The sequence below is a fragment of the Drosophila erecta genome, unplaced genomic scaffold, assembly GCF_003286155.1.
Source record: "Drosophila erecta strain 14021-0224.00,06,07 unplaced genomic scaffold, DereRS2 tig00000092-arrow-pilon, whole genome shotgun sequence".
NCBI lineage: Eukaryota > Metazoa > Arthropoda > Insecta > Diptera > Drosophilidae > Drosophila > Drosophila erecta.
The window spans coordinates 4,871,235-4,888,619 of NW_020825207.1; the positions used below are offsets into that span (position 1 = coordinate 4,871,235).

At 45.4% G+C, this 17,385-nt stretch overlaps 4 protein-coding genes across 6 annotated transcripts; 3 read left to right on the plus strand and 1 right to left on the minus strand.

The window, feature by feature from the left end:
* The first annotated feature begins 15 nt into the window (after window positions 1-15).
* LOC6546923 (DNA fragmentation factor subunit alpha) lies at window positions 16-5,351 on the plus strand. Its single transcript, XM_001975958.3, has 4 exons — window positions 16-305; window positions 3,385-3,600; window positions 3,835-4,106; window positions 4,165-5,351. Exons 1-4 carry the CDS (start codon window positions 261-263, stop codon window positions 4,523-4,525), a joined length of 894 nt encoding a protein of 297 aa, XP_001975994.3. The 5' UTR covers window positions 16-260; the 3' UTR covers window positions 4,526-5,351.
* Window positions 5,352-6,315: 964 nt separating this feature from the next.
* LOC6546922 lies at window positions 6,316-7,013 on the minus strand. The gene is given in 3 exon segments (XM_001975957.3): window positions 6,316-6,839; window positions 6,842-6,886; window positions 6,990-7,013. Coding segments are annotated over 3 exon segments (486 nt in total). The 3' UTR covers window positions 6,316-6,422.
* A 1,040-nt stretch (window positions 7,014-8,053) lies between these two features.
* LOC113564273 lies at window positions 8,054-8,344 on the plus strand. Its single transcript, XM_026980369.1, has one exon. The coding sequence runs from the start codon at window positions 8,075-8,077 to the stop codon at window positions 8,342-8,344; it is 270 nt and encodes an 89-aa protein (XP_026836170.1). The 5' UTR covers window positions 8,054-8,074.
* A 13-nt stretch (window positions 8,345-8,357) lies between these two features.
* Window positions 8,358-16,845, plus strand: LOC6546920. Of its 3 annotated transcripts, none has more exons than XM_026980367.1 (4): window positions 8,358-8,419; window positions 10,945-11,350; window positions 16,222-16,431; window positions 16,537-16,845. In XM_026980367.1, the coding sequence occupies exons 1-4, from the start codon at window positions 8,358-8,360 to the stop codon at window positions 16,759-16,761; spliced, it is 903 nt and encodes a 300-aa protein (XP_026836168.1). In that variant the 3' UTR covers window positions 16,762-16,845. The 3 variants fall into 3 exon arrangements, with proteins under 3 accessions (XP_026836168.1, XP_001975991.1, XP_026836169.1); XM_001975955.3 differs by lacking the exon at window positions 8,358-8,419 and adding an exon at window positions 10,092-10,227; XM_026980368.1 differs by lacking the exon at window positions 8,358-8,419 and adding an exon at window positions 10,092-10,227 and having other exon boundaries at window positions 10,950-11,350.
* Window positions 16,846-17,385: the final 540 nt, after the last annotated feature.

Sequence of the window (17,385 nt, forward strand, 5' to 3'; positions counted from 1 at the left end):
CAGTGCTTTTGAGCAGAACGCGCTCATTTCAAAACCGGCGCTCATCGCATCGAAAGCTCCGCTGCGGAGCCGAGAAAATATAGTTAATTCCCATTTGAAGTGCAGCTTGTGGAAGGAAATTTCAATTTGTTTGTTTGAACGCCGAGTGCAAGTGCAAGAAGCCAGATCTCTAGAAAAGTCACTTAATGTGGAGCAATTAAGCGTGGCGATAAAGTGCATAGTTAGAGTGAATAAATAAGTTAGTTGGAGCAAACAAAGCCATGGAGACTGCAGCGAACTCGGGCGACTCCAAAAAGCCTTTCAAAGTGAGTTTCCTTGCAATTGAAAATGCAATAAAGGCCGCAGACGAACAATGGAAATTTAGGCATGCATTATTTTTCTGGCATGTCCATTTTTGGGCGTTGTTGTTTTCGCCTTTGTTGTTGTTGGCCGCGTGCTGCGTTCGCTGCTTTTTTTCCTTTTTTTTTTGGGATTTTTATGGAAACTGGGTTGAACTTCAAAACTCAAGAGCGAAGCAAGAGCGAAAGCTCAAGTTAAGAGAGCGGCAAAAGCTCAGTAATTTGACTTTGCAAATTAAAAAAAAAAGACTAGTTGGATTGATTTCTTTGTCCTTTTCGCATGTTTGCCTTGCTTTGCATTTTCCTTTTCATTCGAGTATTGGGAATTGTTTGCTTTTGGCATTTGGTTTACTTGACTGCTGGGCCTTTGTTGCCCGTTTAATTTGTTTATCTGCCGCTTAAACAGCAGAAAGCTGTTTAAAGTATTATAGGGATATAAAGAACGTGCTAAAGGTTGCAGAAAACCACTGGCAGTACAACTCAAAGTACAACTAAAAGTACAACTAAAAGTACAACTCAAAGGAAACCAATAAACCACAGAGCCATTTAAATAGTCTGTGGAACATGGAAAACAACTTTCGTAAAACATTACTGGAGATAATGTGCGGAGTACCCCCCGCCCCCACACTTTATCCATTAAAATGCCGCTGCTTATTAAAATAATTAATTCAAAAACCACCAAACGCAAATCGGCTTAAAAGCTGTCAAATACCATGACAGCCATGAAAATGCCATTAAAAAGTGAAAACTTTTCATCCCGACATGTCGCTGTAATTAGCCAACAGCCACGCCCACATCCCCGGCCACGCCAGGCATTTTGTTAATAATTTATTAAACAATCTACATAATGCCACGGCATAGTTCAAAAGCAATTTAAAGTTGTCGCCTAATTTCCCCAGCGACTCGAAAATCGGCGGCCTACGCCCATCAAATATTAAAATGTCCTGCGACTTGTGGATTCTGCCCGCATCCTGGATGCAGATGATGGAGTCCCTGGCACGTATCCTTCGGCTGGTCCTAAACGGAGCCAGACGCCGGAGGTCGTTGCACGTTCACGTTCGCGCTTGTATGTGTGGTCCAGGACCCTCGGGTCCTGATGGCTGAGCAGCTCGAGTTAGTTGAGATTTAAAAGCCATCAGCTTGCAGCTTCTTAGCCAATCTGCCCAAGTCGATTTGAGTACACTTGTATGTATGACTGGTCATCTACGAAAACACTTTACTGATCTAATCTAGACTTTCACATAAATCAGGCTAAATTTGTAGCATAGATCTTCTTTTTGTCTTAATAGGATATATATGTGTTTGCTCATTTGAATTTGATTTAAGACTATGTTATTTGTCTTCCAGTCATAAAGATCCTGATTCCAAATACCTATTATGTATTTAGTAAATAAAGTTTTACTTAGCAAAGTGTGCGAAATTTCAGTTCTGTTCACCATATTCCCTATGGAATCAACTGCCTTGTTCTGAATTTCGCTGAAAGACTTTTGAAACGTGTTTGCTTTTCAAATAATCTTGTTTCCGCTTTGCATAAGCATTGTATCATCCTGTGGGTAATTAGAGAAACTTGTAATTGAATTGCCACCGCTAGAGAAATCGACGGCACTTCCTTGAAAAAACAACTAATGCGATCCACTAAAAGTTTTGACAAGTTTCCGAACAAAAACTATACTTTTGTTTTCGATGCTGCCAAACAAAGTTTTCATTGTTACAAAGTTCTAGCCCCACACGCCCCATTCGTGATATGATTAATATTTGGTCCTTTCGCAGCACAAAAGTTGCCTGGCTTTAAGGATAATTTAGCGACGACCTCCGCGTTGTCTGGGCAAATGGAACTGGGTGATCGAGGAGCCAGGCATGAGTAAAATAATATGTTCGAAATGCAAACTCGAGTACAATTTCATTTAGTCACGGCGCTCTCAAATATTCATGAAGGACCTCAAGGAGTGGCTCGTTGCAGGATGTTTCGGGGCTATAAATTCTGGGTGGATTGCATTCGTGCAGTTTGCTCCCTTAAAGAGGTTTGCTCCTTGCTCCTCCCTACGCCTCGTACTGGACGGGTCTAATTTATGTTTCGCTTAACCTTAGTGCTGAGGCATCATTTAACATCGCATGCAAGTTTAATAGAGCCAAAGGCTTCGTCCTTCGTCCTTGCACCCAGCGAACAGCTCCAACCTGCAGCATGCAGCATGAAGAATGCTGACATGCATAACTTGTCAAATAGAAAGAAATTTAAAAGGATACGCTACGGCACGGATAAGCGATGGGGGCTGGGGGATAAACGACAAATATTTGCACCGCAGCTCGCAGCTGCTAGAGTGCATGTCATACTGGGTTCGAGATCTCGAGCGAAAGTGGGAGCACATGGAACTCGGCATTCGCAACTGAGATATGCACAAAGTCGGGCTGTGGGAGGCACTTTAAGGTGGTATCCTTCCCGGGGAAAGGCCGTCCATAAATCTCAATTAGAGCAAATGGACATTTGACAGCAGGACATGTCGTGTTCGCAAATATTGCGTTCATTTATTCATTGCGATTTTTCGGGGTGGAATGGAAAACAATCAGCGTCGACATGTGGTTGTTTATTTATTATTTAGCAACTTGCGCTGCTGTTTATCTTTTCTCCTGCTTTAATTGAATTTTTAAGGAGTGCCTAATTAAATAACTATAAAAGCAGTGCAAACTATGCGTCGAAAGGCGAAACAGACTAAATAACCAAGTGCAAGTGGGAGGGAAATGAATAAATCATGCGGAAAGTTTCCATAGTTTCTTCATTCAGTTCACGTTGTCGTCCCGAGAAAAAGGGTTCAGCCAAAGGAAAATTTACAACTTTTCCCATTTCAATGTTTTTCCCGTTTTCTTATTTTGGGTGCCGACGATGTGAATATTTTATTGGGCCTCAGTTGTGTCCCATCTGACATTAATATATTATTCATTGGATGAGCGGGGGCCAAGTGTAACTGCTACTGCCGCTGTTTCGGTAATTGCAAACGTGTAATGGTTTATTATTCCCTTTTCCCGGTGCTGCCCCGTTTTTTATGGGCAGGTCAAGGACGTAACACGCAACATTAAGAAGGCTGTCTGCGCCTCCAGTCTGGAGGAGATCCGCAGCAAGGTGGCGGAGAAGTTCGAGAAGTGCGACCACCTGCCCACCATCCACCTGGACTCCGACGGCACGGAGATCGACGACGAGGAGTACTTCCGCACCCTCGACGAGAACACGGAACTGGTGGCCGTCTTCCCCGGAGAGCATTGGATCGATGTGAGTAGCCCTTGGCGTACTAAAGTACTTTAAATAAGGTTTCTTAGGTTAGAAGCCTGGCATTTAAATTTAATTATATCATTAAATTCTGTAATTTTCATTTGAGTACCACTTGGATAACTCCTTTTATTTCCTTCTTTTATCTGTCATAATGACTAATTGCGTTATTTGTGGAATGTGATAGGACCAAAGCCAGGGAGATTAAATTAAATGCTATCTGCACTCTGTTTATAGCCCACTCACTACGTGACGATAACCACTCCACATGGCAGCGAGGCAGGAACTGGAAATGGGGATCTGAACGGAGGAGGCGAGGGCGACACCACCGATGCCAACAACTCGGAGTCGGCTCGCATCCGCCAGCTGGTGGGTCAGCTGCAGAACAACCTTTGCAACGTGTCCGTGATGAACGATGCGGACCTGGACTCACTCTCCAACATGGATCCCAACTCGCTGGTGGACATCACGGGAAAGGAGTTTATGGAGCAGCTCAAGGATGCGGGAAGGTGAGCGGTGATGGATTACCCAAATAACAGATAATGGCAGCATGCTTTATACATTTAGGCCACTGTGTGCCAAGCGAAATGCCGAGGATCGCTTGAATCTGTTGAAGCTTCTGAAAGCTGGTGCCATTTTCTGCTCGGAACGTTACCCAGAGGATGCGGAGGCCATTGACCGGGAGATCGGACGCCAGTTGAACGAGGCGGAGAGTGGACAGATGAGCACCACAACGACGAGCAACACCCGCACCATCGAGGTGGTGCAGTGCGACAATCAGAACACGACGATAACAATTACGGTGGGCGAGGCCACAACCACGTGCTCCGCAGCCAGTGGAGCCATGGGATCCTCCGCTGCCGAAGCGGCGGCCAATGAGGCCAATGCCAATCCAAATAGAAATTCAAATGCCAACGGCGACATCTGACTGCCCATTTTGGGCAGTCTAAGGTGAAGTCTGCCGGCGGAGGACTAACGCAACTGGGTGTGCAAATCAAAATCGAGAGCCATGAGGATATACCGAAGACATCAGTCCTGCAACATTGGGTTAACATAAATCGTATTTGTAGCATGTAATTAGGCACTGCGAAATCAGCAAGAGCGAAACGGAGACAAAATCAAGTCATGGAGAAAGCTTCATAGTATCTAAGAGCAAATGAAAGTTAACGAACAATACACGTACTAGATTTAAACACCGGGTCACGAGACTGCAGAGGTCGCGGCCCACGCAGATTTGAAGAGTCTTTTAGCAATCACAGTCAACGGAATCGTATTTAACCGTATATACACGAGTCACACCAGCCGTACTAGATGAATAATAATCAAAAGGTTAGCGAATAAGTATTATACTTGAGGTAGAATCCCCAAAACCAGAGCGAACCCCAAATTGGAGGGATGGAGGTGTCCCAGGAAACTGTTGATTTGCTTGCCGTGTAAGTTGTGTTACGAATTAGAGAGAGTAGGTAGAGTGGAAACGCACATCAAAAATTGTTTTTAGACCAATGTCATTGTGAATGTCATTCGTTAAAGGCCAATTGAGACTGACTGAATTTATGTGTAATAGGTTTTTTTCATGGCTTGAGCGGTTCGGGACAGATCGGATGGAAGCCTCCGGCGCTGCTGGCCTGTCCTCCCTGAATCCCTGTCTTCCCGCCCCCGAATCCATAGCCAAATGAATTTAAGCGATAGCAAACATTGTTAGCTAATTAAACAATAAAGGAACACAATAACGCAAATTGCAATTGCCCAATCAATGTTGGTAACTGTCTACAATTCGAATAAGCAATAAGGGCAACCGTAAACGAAAACGAAAACGAAATCCAAAACCAAGTGCAGAAACAGAAAACAATTATTAAATATAGTGAAACGCATACAGTAAATGCAAGTGAAGACCCCGAGGCAAACTATATACACGAAAGCAAGTAATAAAAGATGATTATTAAACTAAAGTTGATTGAACTAGCAAAACTGGCATACGGGGCGTATGCGCAACGCACCAAGCGTGTGCAACAGGGCGTATGGACTGCATCAAAGAGAGAGTTTCCGTTCCTTCATTTTCCAGAGAGCGCGAGAGTCCTGCACCTGCTGCTGCTGCTGCTGCTGCTGCCATATAATTGCATTACTCGACGCCATTCTCTTTTGCCATTCAACTTTCTTCGTGACGTCACTGGCCCATGACGTTGGCAGCTCCTGGCTAGCTGCTCGCGTTGCCCCACTGACACAGTTCAAAGCTCCCGGGTGACCCAAATTCGTGACCGACAGCGCCCCTCAGCAACGGCCCCTTTGTGGGCGTGGCCCTGGCTTTGATGAATCAAATCCTGCCTCCTGTGGCCTTTGCACACTCAATACGCCTTGTTAACACAGCACATCCTTTTCGGCTCCCACTCCTTGGCTGCTCTTTTAATTTGCGCCCCCGGCGATTTCCATTCAGCTTTATTTCGTTTGCTGGCAGGGAAAACATGAGAAATCATGGAGCGAAAAGCGCCCAAAAATATTAAAAGTGTAACTTGAAACCGCTTTGACTGCTTTTGATGTGCCAAGGCACTTGCGGTGGGCTGCCTGGCTAAACAATTGTCGCACACTTGAGCTTGTGATTCCTTTGATGTTGTCCTGCAGATTGGGAGAAAGTGTCGGAAGAGGAAATGGAACTTAATCGAAAGCAATCTGACAGAATCAAAGGCACAAATGGTTCCCTTTCAATTGAATTAATCAGTTCAGTAATCAAAATAGCTTGCTTTGCAGCTTTTACTCGTATGTAACAATTCTTGGTACGAATAATTTAGACAAGAGTTACATGCATTTTGGAAATCTTTCGGAATTCGAGTTCAAGGAACAATGGGTTTCCTACAAGTATACGCAGTCCGCTTCTTCGGTTCCTTGCGAGTGGCACCACCCAGCACCTTTCTGGCCGAGATCCGCTTCACCTTAAACAAGCGACCATCTATCTCCGCACATGAGAAGAACTTGGTGCGAGCCGGGTAATAGATCGTGGCAGTTCCGCACTTGCGACAGTTGACCGTGAGTTCTCCGTATAGAGTCCTTTTCTGTTTGGGGGGCCTGCCTCTTCTGCGTGTGCCCACATAGCTGGAGCTCGATGATTGCGATTCTAGCTCTTCACATTTAGTTTCCCGGCTTGATGTCCTCCGGCTCACGCGAAGCTGTAGCTTCGAGTTCCTGGACTTGGGCGACACTGGAGCCTCTTTGGCTGTTTTCATATTTTCCTCCACGTTTTCAGGTGAATTAACGGGGGCGGCAATGGAGGACCACCTTCATCAGGCGAGGTTTGTGACTATTCAATTGCGTGAAATACCTGTGCACTTGACTGACGATTGCCTGTGTTTTTAGTAAGACAATAGAACTCAATGGGTCCTGGGTTTTCATGAATCTAACACTTGGGCTTCGGTACTACGATGCATAATTGGCTTTTTTTAAATAGCTTCAAAATGCAACTTGAGCTGTATGGGCATTTGTGGCCATACGAAACACTCGATTAATTTTGGTGGAATTCGAGTCAGAGTCAGCACATTCTTTCGCAAACATTCCCCGTCTATGAAGCTATATATCCTCCAAGCACAAATGTCAAGCGTCTCACAAGAAGAGGCGGCGGTGGATAGTGGGCGTGGCAGTGTAAACAACATATCGAGTGAAGTCCTGCTTGGCTCGTCTTACTAACGAGTTGCTTTTCCCCCAAACGAGGACATAATTCTCAGCTGTTTTTATTTTTGCCCTTTTCGCATACATACTTTACACACATTTTCCCCAAATAAAAGTCTGGGAGAGGGCAGCGAGGGGGAGGATGTCCTTAGTGGGGGGTGCAGTGGCATCCACTCGCCCCGGGCTGTTGATTTTTATTCAAGAGCGTGTGTGTGTTGCACATAAACAAGACGCTGTGTAATAGATGCCGCAAAGGGCATTACTAATGCGCCCCGTGGCACTTTTGCCCATATTTGCGGGCGCGGCGAACGGGAGGGGGGCATTCGACGGGCTTTGTGGGCGGACCGAGGGCGGTGCATAATTGTGCTGTTGGAGCCGCTGGCTGCCGCAAACTGGTGCTTAGATTGCCTCATTTGGATGTTTGCTTTCGCCATCCGGAAGTCATTACGGCTGCGGATATGGGTATGCGCAGCTACACCCAACGAAATCATTAGTGGCTCCTATTTAGTCAAATTAAAGATTATTAAATTGCATTATGCACACGCTGATGCAGCAGATCGGTATTAGTATAGGTTGTAGCACACAGAATAACTAAATGATGGTAGCTAAATACTACTGGTAGAATTATTATTATTATTTGTATACGGGTATTGCTCAATATTACTTTTCAAAGGAAATCATGTTGATTGAGAAAAACAAAAATCTAGTTATAATTTAACCGAGTTCATAAATGATGTAAACTTTTTTCCGCAGTGCAGCAAGCCTTGGAACAGTGAACAAGCTGTCAGTGATGAAAATTCACGCAGGTTTGGCCAATACAAATATGAAATTATCCGTTTTGTTTATCGTGCTGCAGTTGCTGGTTGCTGCACAGGCGATTGACCTTTCGCCGCAGCAGCAGGAGTCGCATGTGGCAGCCAGCTTAAAGGAGCTGCAAGTGGAGGTGGCGCAACCGGGGGGCAGCGCGTGCATCCGCGATTGCCTCGCGGAGAAGGGCAGCCTGCTGGTGGATCCGCTGGCTGAATGTCAGCAGGTCGAGCAGCAGTTCGACTGCACACTGTACTGCATGTTTGAGGCCGAGCCGCGCTATTAAGCCATTAACCAATATGGTGCAAATACGCACAGGCTTGCCGGCCATTAAACCAATTACGGGTACAGCCACCCGCACGTAGGTACCCATAATGAAAGTACACAAAATAATGAAGTATGCCATTAAGTGGGAATGTAATTGCTTGTTACATGCCAGCAAGGTCGATGTCAGTGCTTGTTTGCTCTCATTATTTGCCATTTGCCATTTTCCATTCACATTTATTTTAATTTAATTAAAATGTTTGGCATTTTTTGTGTACTTGCTCTGCCCCGGATTGAAATGCTATGTTTTTTCCATTTAATTTCATTTAGACTGCTGACAGCAGGCGCAAATATTTGGCATTTACCCGCACCACTGGTGCGTTTGGCTGACGAGTTTTTGGCGAAAAGTGCCACACATCCATGGCCCAGGATCAGAGGCCATTTATCATCGCCACATGCGGCTGCATGACCTTTGCGACGACATGTGACTTAATTAATCTAACTGCCCAGACTGCGAAGGTCGTGCATCGCAATTAAGCATGGCAGCTGATGATGAAAGGAATTTACCTTCGTGGCCAGACGCATAAATTTCAATTTGCACCTATGCATTTAAATTGATGGCGATGGAGCGGATCCTGCAGCGGCTCCTGCAGCAGGACCAGCATGCTGCATATGCGAAAAGTTGTTCGCGCCGCGCTTCAATGCGCAATTAGCGTACCGTGGCCCATAAATTATTTGACCCGTCGCCCCGTCGCGGGGAAATGGAAAATGGCTGGCGGAAATGAATGCCCAGCAGGGCGAATAAACAGATGAGCGAGCAAAATTCGCCCAGCCTGGCCCAAGTATGCAGTTCAGGTAGTGGGACAATGGCGGGCTTAAAATGCGTAAACGAGATAACAGGCCCACAGATGTATTGTTAGCCATCACGTGACTGCGGCGGGAATCACGTGCTCAGTCGATGTTCAATGCCGAACTTTCGCAAAAGGGCGCAATCAAATTAACCTTGGCTCACGCGGCGTATGCGCAATATTTTCGCCATTTAAGCCCAGCTCTGTGATAAATGCGGCTAAGTGGCTTTGTTTGCTCCCAATGCGAACAAATTGGATCGGCGTGCAGCGGCAGGGGGCTGTCGTGAATTTTAAACATTCCGCCAATGCAAATGCCAATAAATCTCGCCTTTTGTCTCGCCCTCAAAGGCAATGCACCTTTGTTGAAAACTTTTGCCAGCAGCAGTCTCATTATGCCGAAGTGACATTTTTTCGCAAAAATTGCAAACTTCATTTTATTGCATTTTTAAACTTTGCCCTTACGCGCCAAAAGTTCAGGCTAAAATACTTATATTTGCCATCGCGCCACGCAAATGCACTGTGTTGTTTGTCTTCGGTTTTATCTGCTTGTGGTCCCGGCCAAGTGGAACTATGTGCAGCTGCTCCAGTAAACTTTTCCCACCTCGCAGGTCATAGGATCCCGATCCCCCGGCCAGAGCTCTTACTTCATCCGCCATACATAGGCTCTATGATTCTGGCCCGGCACGCCCAGCGCGTCCTGGCTAACAGCGCCTTAACAGAGCGCTCTCACTCTCTCTCTTCGCCGCTCTTTGCGAGTGTCCTGCTCTGCCACGGCCAAAGCTCCGCGAAGGTTAGACTTTGCTGTGTGTTTGCAGGACCTCCTGCCTTTGCGCCGTGTGTGTTTGCGCTGGCCGAGGCTGTCGGCAAACTCGACGAGTCCTGCCACGTTTAAATACAGCACGCACAGACGTCTGGCAATTTATTCCAAGTTCGGCCGGCTTTTGTTGCACTTGGCTGCTGTGGCTGCTGTAGTCGGCTCGCGATCTCAGCCAAAATCGCGTATTGTGACTATTGCCGGAAAATGTGAAGAGTTCGGTCTATAACTTACAAGTGCAAGGTAATGAGATACTTTGTTGCTCCTAGAGCGCGGTGTAATTAAGCCAACTTCCTTTTCATTCGGAGCCTTGTGTAAATTAAGGAGAACAATTAGTTCAGCGTTAAAGCTGATTTATAATTGCCAAAGTATATAAATAAAGTATTAGCAAACAAAAAAAGTTGGCCAATTATATTCGTTTGAAAAACTCTAGACAAGTTTCTAATGCATATTGAGCTTTACTATCAAATTCGGGACACCAGAATCTAAAAAATAATTGGATTTTTGTTAACACAGAAAACTAAAATATTTTTAAATTGCACTTAAAATTTTTTACAAATTTAAACAGTGTTCTTTGGAAATTGCAAAAATATTTTTGTAATAAAAAAATATGAATATTTTGTAAGTAGTTTTACCAAACTGAAATGTAGACCATTTAAAGGTCGATGCTGAAAGTGTATTATTTTCGGTGTGGCTTTAAGGTCAAGCCAATTCAGCAATTTAAAAACTTTTTTAAATCAAAACCAAAACAAAGGCCAAACAACGATTTCATTCTAAATTTTCCGGTCAATGCAAACAACGCACACACGCATCTGAAATCACAACAACACACAGCCTGGCAGTATTAGTATGCTTGGCGCAGCTTTGAAACATCCCGAATGCCATGCAGAATACTTCAATTATCGTCTAAATTTGTTTTGCTCGTCATAAATCTCTCTCCCGACCATGTTTTCCAACCAGTGCAGAAAGGAGTCCAGACAAGACGTACAAACTCTCGGCACGAGGTAAACAGATGACAGCAATGAATGCGGATGAGACAAAGCAGGCTGGAATGCCTCAAGGAGCTGAGGAGGAGCAGCAGCAGAGGCAGGAGCAGGAGCAGGAGAGCGATGGAGCAGCATCTGCAGGAGGGCAGTGTGATCCTGAGACCAGAATAGTGGCACCTCCGCCCAGGCAGCGGACTCTGACAAGGACGGCCGAGCTGGACGCGGACTGCGAGGACATCGAGCTGGACGATGCCGACGACGCGGCGGATAGCATCACCTTGGAGTTGGCCCTATCGCCGCACAGCAGCAGCACGCCCACGCCCTCGCCCACCACCGCCGACGAGGACTTCGCCCAGCTGGACAACAGCAAGCCCTTCAAGGTGGGTATTCCACTCACCACGCGCACATCCTTCATGTCCTTTGTGGCATTTAGCCAAGCTACCTGCTGCCCGTTTCGTTAAGTGATTACTGCGGTGCTATTGTTACGCTTGATGGGTATATAGAAAAAAACAAAACAAATTAAACAAAATTGAAAGTGGAGGAAAAAGTTGGACGGCCAGGACGAACAAAGTGAAGGGTTCCCCGACGGAACGGCCACTTCAAAGCCTTCGGCGTTGAGTGGCACCATCGACATTGGCACTGCTGCTGAAGTGTAGCTACTCGGTGCTTTATTCGCCCTTTAAGCATTCGTCCAACTTTTCAATCCGCTGCAAGAGCTGGTGCGGGAAAATTCCAGGAAAACTGGGCGGTTCAGCCCAATCCCATGCCTTCCCATGGGCAAACTCTATTTGACTGCCAAGATTGCGTGACCCTGCCCAATTTGGAGCACAGAAAGAAATGATTTGGGTCACAAAATGGTCCATGTCAGTTCTTAAAACTTTCCGAAGCAATTACGCATCCATAAAGTTAAAACTCGTGTATGTGACAAATAGAACATCAACTTTTGCAAAATTCAATAACATCCACGTTTAGAAAAATCTAGCAAAAATAATTTTTGATTTCATTTAATTAAGCTAGAATTTCTTTGTATTCAAGTGATGTTAAAACCTTCACAATAATATCAAACTAAGTCATGCTCGGTCTTAATTACCAAAACTAATAGTATAATACTACTATATAATAGAGACCATAGTTTACCCTCTACTCAGCTTAGCTGCTTACTCATTTTTTGCTGTGTGCGGCTGGTCAACAAAAGAAATTTAATTAAAATGTTTAAACTGTTCACACTGTGGGTTGAGTGTGCGGGCGTCCAAGTGCCTCGAATATCATTGTTGGCCAGCCAGCTGGCCAATCATCCGGCCATTCCGCCAGTGCCACGCCCACTTCTAAGCCGTCTCGTGGCGTCTGTGGGCGGCGATGACGATAAGGAGGTGTCTTGGCCACGCCAGCCGCACACTCAATCGATGTATTGTGTGCTAACGGCATCGAAGCCACTGCCATAACAATATTAACTGGCCAAAAGATCGGCGTCTACGAGCTATCAACTGGCTGTAAATTTGCCAGGCGAAAGCAATTAATTGACGGCTTGACGTGGCCGAAACGCGATGTCATTTGTCAGTGGCAACCAACTGGTGAGCGTGGGCCACGTGACGTATGCGTAATTCATGCGCATTTAAGCTAATTAATAAGCGCTCATCTTGGCTGCCATCTGACACGGGCACCTTCTTTATCGAGTTCTCGAGGGAACTGCCAAGGCCCTGATTAAAGCACTGGCATTCCTGGAAATATAATCCCTTTGCCTGATTCCAAAAACGAATGCGAGTAGGAATTAAGTTTAGGGTTGGGAGTCAGATACCAATTAACATGCCAACACATGAATGTATGAATCCTGTGCTCACTGATTGCGCAGAAACATAATTTGCATTTCTTCTGCCTAAAGGGCTCCATATCAGACAGTTCAATAATTGGTAACCTTGACTTGTAGTTTGGCTTACTCAGAAGGTTAAGTGGGTTTGCAGCTGTACCACAACTGAAAACTTCAATAGCAGTGTTGCCACATCAAAAGATAGTTTTTCACTTCAAAACCAACTCGAATTTCACATCAAAAAGGTTGAGAAGTAAGTCTGGTTAAGAAGTAAGTAATAAATATTTTCCGTAATTAGGTTTAAATACAAAAATAGGAAAAACTGAGTGGTAAACAGCTGAATTGGCAGCAGTAACTGCCAGCGAAATCGGTTGGCTGCGTAGTAAATTATTTTACCTTGCATGCTGTTTTAGTTAGTATTTTGCTTAACGAAATTCTGCGGTGGCATAAAATTAGATTCCTGTAAAGCAAATCTCATTGGATGCTTCCCTTTTCCCATCCGTGTAACTCGCAAATGTGTTTTTCATGTCACAGCCATTTGGGGTCCACCTTTCCGAGGGAATCTGCGAATGCAAATGGTCCAAAAATAAAGTCTGATCCACCCGAATGGCGAGGCTTACTTGAAAGGTGGGTCGAATATTAAATTATCAGAAATGCCGCATGGAACAGCATCAGCGAGGAGACAGGCAAACAAATAAACACACAGAAACGAAGAGCAAACATTTCTCAGAATACGTCGTACTTTGACGGAGACATTGCGTATACGCCACGTTGCGCATTAAGCCAAATAAACGGGCATTCTTCGTGTCCAGACAAGCGTGCAACTTAGCGGCCCGTTTTCCTCCGACTTAAGTAAGCTAATAAGTACTCGTAGGTGTGGAATGCAACGAGTTTCCAGTGAGAACTCATCATGGCCCACGGAGCTCGAATGAATGAGCGCTGGTGATGATTTCCTCAGAACAAAGCCGAGCACTGAGAAAAAAACCGTGATTTGATACGTAATTAGAAAATTAGGTTGTGTAAGCAATGAGAAGCTTGTAAAATAGTTTCTCATGACTCGAATAAGCCCTCAAGAACCACACCTAAGATTCTAGGTTTTTATAGAAAAGCTGTAGAGCACATTGTTTCAGTGCCTAAAGGAATGTGTTGCTATGACATTTCGATGGCAATCAGGCTTAATTAGTTACCAAATGTCTCCGATATGCTCCGTGAAGCGAGTGGAGGCAACATGAGATGGACAATGGTAACCGCAAGCACATCGTGGCCATTTGTGGGGGTCGTGACCATGTGCCGTGGGCCAAATTGATGCGGCTTTCGTTACCTAGCCCCGAAATCAGTTCTCCGCATTGGAGGGACTCGAATTCGAATGCCATAATTGCTAGCATCCTGCGTAATTTGCATTTCCTGACCGACCCTAAGTGCTATTTGAACAACAGTTCCCGTGCAGGCCACATCTCAGCTGCATCATGGCGAATTCATGGCAGCACTGCGAGGGTCCTGCGCATTGTCCTTGCCACACTTTTGGCTGGCTTGTCGCCTGTTCTAATGATGGTCTCCTGCTACGCAAACTGTGAATTTACAGGGGCAATATTGACGCTGTTCGCTGGCAAACAGAGGGTATCTCTATAGCCCTAAGGCGCAACCACACGAAGGATAAATATTTGCTGATCCCCACAGCAGAGACCACAATTCGGGCAAAGTGAAACAACAAATCAGGTCGAGACACTAAGCGCTTCAAGATGAACCCCACTTCATTTTGCCTGGCTGCCAATTGAAGGCATTGACCAAAAAGTCGGAGTTCAACTGAGGCCACTCGAGAAGTGAGAATTCACATTGTGTGTTCTGCAGCTTAGGCAGTTAAGAAGCCAAGTTATAATGACATTCGGGCAGCAAGCAGGGCGAAAAAGTGGTAACTGGCCAAGAAAGCCGCAGGACATTGGCATTTGGGCCAGACTTCGTGGCAGGGGTGCAGATTGAATGAATACCACAATGAATTCAATCGCAAGGGTAGTGCTCCTGGCTTTAATGCCCCCACCCACACAGCCCGATGAAATTCGCATTAAACGCGTGATATAGTTTCATTGTTGCAGCTTTGGCTTGGGTTTCCACCAGCTGAGCTCCAGACTGCCGCCAGACGGAATGGTCATGGTTGGTCATTTGATAGATTCACAAAGCATCCCAAGCATCGTACAATTGCCTTACCACATTGATTGATGGGCTGTGATGGCAGAAAAAGCACTCTTTTGGGACTGATGACTCTGCTTTTGAATGAAAACCGAGAAGACAGCGATTAAATGGCCGCAGACCGCTTGACAGTGGCTGTCGATTGGAGACACCTGAAGATCTGTCAGAACCCACCGCTCCCCTTGGCCATTCATCAGAGTACGAGTGTGTAAACGCATCACAATGCCCAGAAGGATCACAATGGAGGCGTTGGCAACTTTTCGACAGAGCTCTCCCTTCGGCTTGACCATTTTCTCCTTGTTCACTTTCACCTTTCGCCTGACCCGCCCATCCATACTCGACCTTGACAGCCTGTTCGGCATCGACAGCATTATGCCCTAAATATTTTAGTAGCAATCTTTTAGGCCCAACAGGAGATGGGCTGCTGTCGAAAAAGCAGAAAAGGCTGAAAAATATAATCGCTTGAATGTGCCGACTTCTGCCTTGACCTTGCCATTGTTCGTTGGCTTTGTTGCTATGAAAAATGATAAATTGATTATATGTTGGTTGGCTGCTGCTCCTCCACCTGCCTTGCTCAAATATTCAAATTCATATTTATGTTAATCGCAATTAACCTGCGTCTTTTCGTATCATTACTCTTATCTTGTCGCCGCGCCTCGTTAACTTTATATTGTTTTTATCGACAGCATTTAATGGATGCCTGCGGGCTCTTTTCGCAAATTAAAGCAAACAAATGTGGCGGGCTTGTCGTTTGTGTGTTGCTATAGCTTAATGGATAAAATGTGCCATTGACTATGACAAACATTTTTGTCTAGGTAAACATTTCGCTTTCGGCTTCACGTCCAAATCGCGATTGAGTAATAATATTACCTTAAATAAGGACGTATCGCAACGCCTAAGTATCTACTTTTTTAGCCAGATTGACATATTTATCTCAAAAGGTCACGCCTCGAATTGTTGCGGAAAAAGCCAGGCTGGTATTTATTCTAAAGTTAATTAGGTCGCCAAAGGATGTCCTCAGCTTTTATTAAAAATTCGTTTGGGCATTCTGTTTTATAGAGTCAGCTATTACACTGTAATTGCACTATGATTTCCACACAAAGTGGAGCCATAACCCTTTCGAAGGTAAATAGCAGCTTACGCAGGCATTTCTCGCAGTGTACTAGTTAAGCCTTCTTCCAGCACAGCATGCAATTTCCGGCATGTCAATACTGAGCGTGAATTCGGCGCAAAATTCCTAGTAATCCGTCGCCTCCATTTCAGATCAAGGACATCACAAGGAACATCCGCAAGGCTGTTGTGGCCACCACGCTGTCGGAGTTGCGAGCGAAGGTGTCGCTGAAATTTGAGCGGGCTCAGCCGGCGATACACCTGGATTGCGATGGCACCGAGGTCGACGACGAGGAGTACTTCAGCACTCTGGAGCCAAATGCCGAGTTGATTGCCGTCTTTCCCGGCGAGCAGTGGCGCGATGTGAGTTGTTCTGCCCTTTATCCCTTGCCTTATAGCCTGAATATGACTTCGACTTGTGCTCATCCGACCAATCATCCATCGAACCCTTCTCCATTTGCCCCACAGCCCAGTGACTACAATGCCAATCTGCGCCGCACATCGCTGGATGCACAGCGTCTGCGGAAGCTGGTGAGCAAACTGCAGCCGAACTATATGAACGATGATGACTTGGACAAGCTGTCGAACATGGATCCCAACTCCCTGGTGGACATCACGGGTCGGGAGCCCAAGGACAGCGAATACTCAGCCAGGAGCGATGCCGCCCGGCTATCCACGGAATTGTCTTGCTAAGGGGCATCATTGCTCCCTCAACGAATTAATGTAGTTTAGGAATTGTGTGAATTGGAATGTATATAGGGTATTTGTACGAGTTTATATGGCCAGATGGAGTATTTTTGGACAAAGTTTTGATGATGGCACTTGATGCGACCGATATTTGGATGGTTATACGTGTATGCTGGGGTTTTCGCTCACTAGCCGTAGATCCGAAAGTTGTGTATTTTTCGAGCCCACATTGTCGTAGAGCAACTCACTCCGAATGTCTTTTATCAGCCAGCCGCTAATTGTTCCTAGACCAATAGCCGCGTTTGAGCCAAAACCTGGGGTGCCTTAAAGGCCGATCTCCAGTCTTGGATTACCTTATCCCAAACCTCACCTCACTCAGCGGACGATTAACGAGCTGCAGCATAGATTTTATCTAGACAAATAGATATAAAACATAGTATATTTTCCATAGCGGAATCCTTGTGAATGTCTCACGAATACCTATACAGTTTGGGTTATTAGGGAGCAACTAGAACTTGATGTTACTGAATCTCAATTAAATGAATTACTCGTACCTAGCATTAAATGAATTCACCCTAGGTGCACAAAAGGGGTTTTTGCCTGTTTTTTGTATTTATGCTGCATCATTGA